Consider the following 9,359-nt stretch of genomic DNA (forward strand, 5'->3'; position numbering starts at 1 on the left):
TATAGGGGGCTAGATTTACTCTCAATAACAAACAAATGTAGCAAAGAGATATCGACACCAAGGAATGCATGGTGAAATTGCCTTGAACATGGTTTCAGCATTGTTAGTTTCGACACACAATACGAAGAAAGAAAGCAGATGAATTGCACAGATGGAGAAGCTTGGGGCACATCAGCATGTGTTGTGTGCTTTCTCGTCCCATGTTTTGTTTGCGCTGCTAAGCTGAAGAACCCTCCCACAGAAGGCCAGTACTGCAACCATTACATGTTAAGTTTAGTTTTGCCTAGAAGGCAAAGCTAGAACTCCTTTAGGAATATTCCTTGTGCTAGTTAGTGCATTGGGACAGTTTTAAATTGAAACGTTGGATAAAAAAATCAATGGGAAAGTAATATCGGATGAAAAAGGCAGTAAAAAAAGTTGAATTGCAGGCAGTAGCCTGAATAGGCTGCTGCCTGTAATTCGGAACTCCCTAAACTGGAACACCGATGCATTCTGCAGCAAATTTCGCACATAGATCTTTTGAAAGTGGCATACTTCAGTGGTGAAATTCCTCCTGAGAATACACTAGTTACTTATACTGCTGCTCCACTTCAATTTTGTGATTGCTAGATGTTCGTTAAAGCCAATAATTGAAAGGGTAATTGACTTATATTCTTGATTTTCAGAAATTTCATCATCAATTCAACAGAAGGTCTGAAAAGGCTTTCGCCTTCCCGTTCTTAGAAAGTTCTAAGCATACCCCGTAATTTTTCTATATACAATCCTGCATGGAAGTCGAGACGCCACGTATGATAGTTGTTTATAGACAACATCTCATTGCTGATAAACAACAAACACTGCATTAAGGTCAATAGACCTGTATTGAATGAATATTCACACTTTTCTACACACAATTTCCGGGGTCCGAAAAGGAAGGCTCATGACTTCTGGAAAAGTTCGGCCTGCATAAGCCTCAGTCGGAATTGGTGATTCCACACACAAGAGCGCTATAGCCGATGCCAGGCCATGTTACATTGACGATACGAAGCGAAGGTTGTCCAGACTGCTCGTGTTCCTTCAATGGAACACGAGCAGTCTGGGTGACATGGCATCTTTCCAATAACGTTTGCAGGCCGGCTACTTAGCGACAGAACATTGTGCGTGGCTATACTTTAGAGATACATAGCCTGGGGAAAAAAGGAGGAAGCTCAACACCAAGTGGTTGTCCAGTCTTCTCTACATTCTTTTTCCTTTCTTCATTTTATTACCCGCTGTTCGCTTTGTAACGCTGACAGAAAGATAAAAAAAAACTGTCTATTCAGTATTCCACATCATTCTCTTAGTGCACGCTTGCACCTTCTCTGCTCATGAAAACATTTAATCCCGTAATGAACGTTTCAGCCCTCATGCCTAAAGATTGGTCAAGAAGAGTTTCATCCCATCTTTCTTCGCACTGCGCAGTCCGGCACCATGCCTCCAGAAGTACTCGCTTGATGGCTGCTCCCACCAAGAAATGATGCAGTTAACTTCCCTCGAAAACGCTATAGACGCCGTGCGATCGGCCGCCTGTGGGGACGACCGAGCGCTGTTGAAGAGTGAGTATACGTATTGCACGAGTTGTTGTGGGTGTTGTTGTTGTTGTTGCTGTTTCAGCACACAACAACAACAAAGTGTATCGTGCCATCCCTTGTGCAAAATGTCGATCCTACAAATCAGAACAGTGCACATGAAACCCAAATAATGTTTGATCGTTCTAAATAACGGGGTAAATATACGCCAATAAAAAATGGCAGGACCAGCCATCGCACATGGCCTTTCGATGAATGTGCCTTTGAGAAATTGTGAGTTGACACACCAGCTTACAAGTAAAGACTACATAACGGTAGGCCAGCACACCAAGAAGGAACCACCGAAAGAAAAAAATAAAAGCGTCTGGTAGGTTGCGTGTTCTCTCTTTTGATAAAGACCGGCAAACGTTGACTGAATTTAATTTTTTCAGACAAAATGGAAAGCCGCTCCTGCTGCGCATAGTAAGTTTGAGTAGATTCAACAAGTGAATATAACTGCGATGCACGTATTTAACAGGGCCAACTCGCGCGCGCACACACACACACTCACAGTATTATATATATATATATATATATATATATATATATATATATATATATATATATATATATATATATATATATATATAATACTTCTATTTCAGTCCACAGTAGCCAGATTACCAGCTCTGAAAAACCGGAGAACTGGATGGAGGAGGAGAAAAAAACCACGAAGGGCAAATACTACGCATACACGTGCATGACGGCACGACAATTCAGGACGCACTAAGCACAAAACCGCAGATCATCTTGCTGTAAGCTGATGCCGCAGCCTTTGAGCGAGTGTCCAAGAACAACGGAAAATGAGCTCCGTTCACCGCACCAGGAGGCATATGGCTCACTCGTTTGCGTTATCGCAGTTCCTCTTTCTGTTGCCTCGCATTTGCTTTTCTTTTTCTGTTTTTGCTTTCCTTTATCAAAGCCGGATAAAACATGGCGCAACTTCACTGATACGGGGGCGCCCTCGTTAAGAAGGTCACATAGTCGTCAAGTGCGAAGGACAACGTCTACGAAGCAGCTTATCGGTGGCCATTCGCTGACTTACGGTTTCGCCTCATGATGCACTGGCATGGGGCGGTATTTGGTAGCGATGCGTTATTCTCGATTCTATGCTAGCATTATCATCCACCCCTCACGGCTGGCTGATCCTGATGATAGCGGGGTCAATCAATGCTCTGATCACTGATTAAGCACGAAAAACATTTAAATGCTTTGCACTCTAAGCAAAGCACTCTTTGCTCTCTATGCAAGGCTGACATTGACGCTTCTATAGCAGGTTGCAACCGAAGAATCAATATAAGCTCCGCCCATGAGGCCGCACTGCGCTTTTTTTTGCGTGCCTTCGTGCTGCAGAGCAAGTAGTTCCCAACAAAATCGGGGAGCTTGGTGATATTATTGGTGTATCCGAGCGATGCAAGAAACAAATGTCGCGTTGCAACTTGCTGCTGCCGAAACGGTGGTACGCGATGAACACTCCGAGCGCCTTCCGCTTCGCTATACTTGAAAAGCGGAACAACCACAAGCTTCTACGGCATCGAATGACGACTAACGACAGTGACGCTGAGGTACGCGCGAATAACAGTACGGGAGACCTTCTTTCGGAAGAAACAAACATGACAAGAAAATCCGAATGGCGGCAGCCGCTGCAGCGGTGCCTCGCCTCTTGTCTCAGCTAACGAACGATTCTATGTTGCATTTTTGATTGGTTATTCTTAACCTTTACGTTATAGAATAGAGCGGCCGCGTTGCGATTGTACAGTCATTTTAGGCACGGGCAGTGGTGTATTTTACTTTTAATTCTTAGGCTGCAACCGACTATAGTATAGCTCTCTCGCTGCGAGTAGCGTGGTCGATATTGCTACGAATAATAATAGCTTTGTCAATTTGACGCGCGGTTATTACTGATATTAGACAAGCCAACTTACCAACAATACAGAGGGAAGTGGGGTGAGGAGTAGTAAAATAGTGGTGGTGGTCGTGTCATAGATGATCGCTTTGTATACCATATATAGGGCTACTATATAACTGACAAGATAGTTGCGCGACCTCGTCGCGTTCCGCAAGGACAGATGAAGTTGTTTTCAATTCAATTCATTTATATAGTTGAGGCACGTTTCAATATCAGAGAATGGTGGCGAAAGGATAACAAACAACAGGAAAAAAAGGCAGATGGAGGATATGAATAAGAATAATCGGCCGCTTTTACATCTAATAGCTGTCCGTTGTGAAACGCTTTTCTTTCTTTACTACAGAGTTACCTTGAATGAATATCGAGATAACTTGCAGAGATAACATACTTTATGCAGCGTGAATTCCTAATTAAGAAATGCAGACTGACTAAACTAAAGCGTGCGTGCGACCCTTGACGAGTGTCTGTTTCCGAGAGTGTGAGTTCTCGACGTCAAGAAGATTGGCGCTTAATACTTGGGAAGGGTGCAGAAACCATAGAGCGTGGAGCATATTCTAGTCCAATGTCAAAGTATTCGTCCAATAATCAAGGAAGGAGTAAGTCCGCCCGAAACGTTAGGCTTCAAAAGCAGCTTTGGGAGTGTGAATTAATCTGCTCTACAGACCAGTAAGAATGTTGGCGGCGAAAAACTGTTGAATACACGGATATAAAAGATCTTACAGTAAGAGTGAAAATTGCGAAGACGGGGAACGTCAGAAATGAGAGCTTGTTAGTACAACCTGCAGAGTATACAGACGACAAATAAAGGGTTTGGTGGCACTAGCCGCCACTCCGATTCAAAGAGGATGCTCCTAACATCCATACATCGTGGCCCATTGAGACCTGCTCACATTCCTGAACGAAACTGATTTGATCACCAACTTATATATATTTCGTGTCTTCTTACTCAGTTCCGTCTATGCCTCCGTGAGTTGTTTGTCTCCTATTTTCATTCCTTCTTTTTCCATTGTACCTTCACTTCCTCCCTCTACTCCCTCTTCCCAAAAGAGTAAGGAGTGGTTGTGCCCCCCCCCCCCCCTTTTCTCACGGCGGCACTTGTCAGCCTCCATATTTCCTTTATGTTCTTGCATGCTTGTGTACACACATCCAATAATAATAATAATAATAATAATAATAATAATAATAATAATAATAATAATAATAATAATAATAATAATAATAATAATAATATCATGCCATTTTCTAACCCAGGCATCCGCCTCGCGGCCTCCTGTTGGAATGTGGAAGAGTTTAAACGCTGTGTGGGCGATTCTCACATTGACCTCAGCACGGGCCAGCTCTCGAAGGAGCAGTGCGGGTGAGTATCCCATGCCAACATTCACAAAGAGGCTATTGTTAGGTTTTAGAGGGAAAAAAAGTATACGCCAATGACTGAGCGGATTAAATGCAAAACTTTGTGTTCGCTCTTCGGGGTACGTTCGCTGGCGAACAACTTCGTGCGCATACAAATTGATTTATGAACACCGGTCCCTACAACGTACACATCGCGTGGTGGTTCGCGAGTTTCCTTTCTTAGAGTGTCATCGGAGTACGGGAAGCCGGTCCGGGAGCTGCTTGCAGACTCCCGCATTTCACGTAATCGGGAAACTCGAGATAATTTCGTTGTCCCCGATCGTCCAAGAAACGATCGAGGGAGTTTCGTGACACGGTACGTATGAAGCTTTGAGACAGACGAAGCGTTTTCTTTTTGTTTCTCAGCTTTGTTTCCTCGCTATAAAATTATCACAGCCATATAGGCACGTGTTTGGCGCTACAGTGCACAAGTAAATCTTCGCTACAACTCTTTCCACTGCAACACTTAGAAAAATAAAAATAAAGAAAGACGCAATATGAGTTTGTTTTTTTTTTTTTTCATCTTCTTCTTCCTCTTCTTAACTGTCCCAGCAGAAAAGTCTGGAGCGAGTCTTGCTGCGCTTGTAGCAGTAAGTATTGAAATTTGGCGACTGCTGAAAGTAATGTAGAGAGGTGGGCGAGTTGGAATTGATCCATATTGTAAAAAAGTCAGCGCAAAGAAGACGGAACACAGGAAAGGAAGGACCCAGTACGAGCGCTGTCTAACAACTGAAGTTTTAATGAAACAAAAAGAGAACACGACGAAGACCAACAAAAGCCCTGCGCAGAAAATTTAGGTGACGTCAAAGAAAGACAAAAGAGCGCGGGAGCTCGCTGAAACGTTCTTTATCAGAAATGAGGGCAATGATTGTATTTCTGAACCGTCTGTTTCTCTACTACATTGCGAAGTACGCAAGCTCAACCATTTCTTTGACGTCACCTAAATTTTCTGCGCAGGCTTGTGTTGGTTTTCGTCGTGTTCCCTTTTTGTTTCATTCAAACCTCAGTTGTTAGACAGAGCTCGTACTGTGTCCTTCCTTTCTTGTGTTCCGTCTTGTTTGCGCTGTCTTTTTTACAATATAGATAAAAGTAATACTTGAGTTTTGGTAAATATAACAGAAAGAACAAAAAACGAAAAACTACAGTGTCATTTCAGCAACGTGAAGACTAGCAGTTGAAAATGCCCGAAAGTAGGGCGACCTTTTCAAACCCCTCTGTCGGCTAAAAAAAAGAAACAGAAAAACAGGAAGGTATACCACAGATAAAGTAAAAATGCCCCGTCAAGTCTACTCGACTTATGCATTCCACGTACTCATAGTTCAAAAACTGTATTCTCATCGGAAATATACACAGCTGCGAGAAGCGCGTTTTAAATAGTAATTTGGCCGGGCAATTTTTCGTCTCTGCGTACTGCAGACACTACGCGGGTGCAAAGAAGGTAGATAAAACAAAAACATTAACAATGAGGCAGACATGTTGAACAACACAAAATTTTGTAAATTTGGTGAACATATTCCACTCTGTTATTATTTGGGAAGAAAATGTCGCAGTTTCGCTGCCATGGTGAAGCAATGAATGCAATAGCAGCAAATTGGAACTTATAGAAGTATCGCTAGCAGCTAACTCCATTAGGATCCGATCTGGCGTAACTCTACAAAACGTTTTTATAAGGTAATACAGCCACTCCTGGGAGCGAAGCTGCTTTCGCGCCATCTGTCGTTTCGGCGCAACGTAAACGGTGAGAGCACAGCACGTACTACAAGGGTATGAGCCGTCTACTAATCTCAGTCAAGATAGCTCGTGCGCCAGAGCGCGCGACCGCGCCCTTTTGATCAAAGATAGCACTTGCTACTCGAGCGACTCAGCCCATCCCTCCCCCAACGTGCTCCTTCGCCCGACGGAGCCAGCCGGCGCGTTTCATTGCTGCTTGAGCCGCGCCTGCCTGCAGCCTTCGCAAGCTTTCCCTCGCACATAGAACATACGACATGCGGGGCGATGTTATCGATTTGCACTTTAAAGGAAACATGACGGCGACGGCAATAAGTCACATCGAGTGTCCATACAATTGATATCGCAATAAAAACAAAGCACTGAATGTGTTGGTCCGAGAAAATACGGCAGTGGTGTCCATATAATTGATATCGCAATAAAAACAAAGCACTGAATATGTTGGTCCGGGAAAATACGGTAGTGGGGAGTAATAGGGAGCTGACTGGCATTTCGTTTTGTTAAGTGATAATTGTATACGCTGAATCTTGCCTGGAATACTTAAGGTAAGTTATTCTGGCGGCTTAACTCTGCGCCGATTTAAGTTTATTCATGCTGTCCTCGCTAAGGGGCTTTCAGACAATGCAAGTGGGCGAAACCACCGTGGTAGCTCGTAAAGGGAAGTTGGTCAAAATTATAATCCGGTGTATCCCGCTACAGCATGCCTTCTAATCATACACGGTATAAACTCTACTTAACCAAGTCATAACAACATTAACAAATAATTTCATTAAGTCGGGAAGGTCATAAAATCGAGAAACAGATTTCTCGGTCCTTCGAAATCCAAAATTGTAACGTAGTGACCCCGCAAGCTACCGTGGTATTGTATTTGCCGCTAAGTCACGCCTACGGGCAATAATTCTACAAGGGCGGCCCCGGCGTGTAGCCGCCCACGTCGTCCAGATATGGAGGGCGATGGAAGCCTGGTAGACAGTAAGCTGAAGCTATGCCAGGCTGCCGATATGCAAAGACGGGGAGAACGAAACCACTAATCGTGCGATCGGGCCGAGCAAGAAAGTTGTCCAGCCTACAAAGAGACTATCACTGCTATCTGTTGCATAAGCCATGAAATAGCGAAAGCGACCACCGTAGCGTTTCTGTAGGAGCATTTACGGGGACAATAATCTGTCGCCGCCCCTAGCGCCATCTGGTATGTAAGAGCGCAACCGACTATCGATTCCGTTGTTCCGTGAAGCTTCTTCAAAATAAAATTAAGGTCCTAAGGTCAGGATTTGGGCGGATCCATGTTTTAACGCAATAGCGTTGGAGCGCGCGCTTCAACAAAAACATGCCTGCGTCAGAATTGCCCTGCGCATAATCCTGCAGAATGGAAATTGCCCTACGATGAATGCAACTGCGCATAATCCTGTCATCCCTGTATACAATCACCATTATGGTGACGTACGACCATTGAAATGACCTGGCAGCTACCCTTCTTCTTCAGATTTCTACAAAGTTGTATAGTGGCGAACACATAATCATTGCTCGCAACCACTCTCCACCTCACAATCGGCCCTCTTTCCACTACCACTACGAACATTTGACATCGCGTGTCTCTGCCCACATGTACTATAAATACTTTCGGTGAACCCTTCTACTGTTTTCTACATATGCTTGCTCTTTTTATTTTTATTTTTTCTTGTCAGTTCCTACACATCGTCAGTCCACAAGTGCATGGAGAAAAGCCAGAAGCCATGTAAACACGACGTCAAGAGTGCGAGCAAGCTGTCGTCGGCCTTCTTCAGCGCTTACTACTGCTACCCAGAGCACGACGAAATCCCTGCGGAGAAGCCTACGGAGAAGCCGAAAGCGGGGAACAGCGGACCCAGCCTGGCCTCTTCCATCTCGCTGACCCTCTCCTTCGCTCTAGTAACTGCGCTAGCAATACGACGCTAGATTATAAACACAAAAAAAATCGGCAGATCGGTGCCCGATTTCGATGGAGGCCTATAGAGGAAGGTACATCAGCGCACTCCGATATCGGTGCACCTTTAAAACAGCAGCGGGTGTATACGAAATCGCGTCATTTAGTCAAGATGCCTCTCAGCTTATGCGTGCAGCCCCTATGACATAAAAAATTATGCTGTAAAAATACGAGTAGTTCTATACAAAAACAGACGATGTGTTATTGCCTCTTTGTGAGCTACACGAATTTCGGCTGTGGCGGGTTTTGATTTTTGGTTGAATTTTTCGAGCCCTTCAAATTTATTTACTCATTATTCTTTGTTATTTTCCGTCTGTCACACCAAAGTCCTTCCTTTAGTGGAAAATAAAGAACTACCCTATAATGTTGCGAATCAGGAAATACCCTTTAGATTGTCAGCTTTCGCCGTTACCAGCCGATAACGTGTGGGCTGGGTCTTGGAGTTGTTTTCTGCCGAAATATTTCAACAAATGCAGAACGCGGGGAACATAAAAATATAACAAAGCCTAATCGTTACACGAAAAAGTTGTAATTTTCAACTTACACGCGTCCTTTTTCTTTGCGAAACCCCGAAAAATTCGCAAGACACTTTCGGGATAGTTAGACGATTTACTCTTTGTGCCCATATTGTCTTTCTAAATTATTCGTGAATGTGAATGTTCGTATACCATTCAGATACAAGACAGCGTCTTTGAGGACTGTATGTTATCGGTTGGTGATGAGCGCAGAATATATATGCATGGCCCAGTGTCACGAATATCATAGGCCATCAAGTGGTACG

At 43.9% G+C, this 9,359-nt stretch overlaps 1 protein-coding gene across 1 annotated transcript in view; it reads left to right on the top strand.

The window, feature by feature from the left end:
- LOC119394473 (uncharacterized) overlaps positions 1-9,088 on the top strand; it is a 49,608-nt gene extending 40,520 nt beyond the window's left edge. The window contains exons 7-9 of the mRNA XM_037661777.1: positions 1,441-1,574; positions 4,747-4,852; positions 8,301-9,088. Coding sequence (XP_037517705.1) covers positions 1,441-1,574; positions 4,747-4,852; positions 8,301-8,550 — 490 coding nt within the window. The 3' untranslated portion in view covers positions 8,551-9,088. The remainder of the gene's footprint in view (positions 1-1,440; positions 1,575-4,746; positions 4,853-8,300) is intronic.
- Positions 9,089-9,359: the final 271 nt, after the last annotated feature.

The sequence above is a fragment of the Rhipicephalus sanguineus genome, chromosome 1 (genome assembly GCF_013339695.2).
Source record: "Rhipicephalus sanguineus isolate Rsan-2018 chromosome 1, BIME_Rsan_1.4, whole genome shotgun sequence".
Lineage (NCBI taxonomy): Eukaryota > Metazoa > Arthropoda > Arachnida > Ixodida > Ixodidae > Rhipicephalus > Rhipicephalus sanguineus.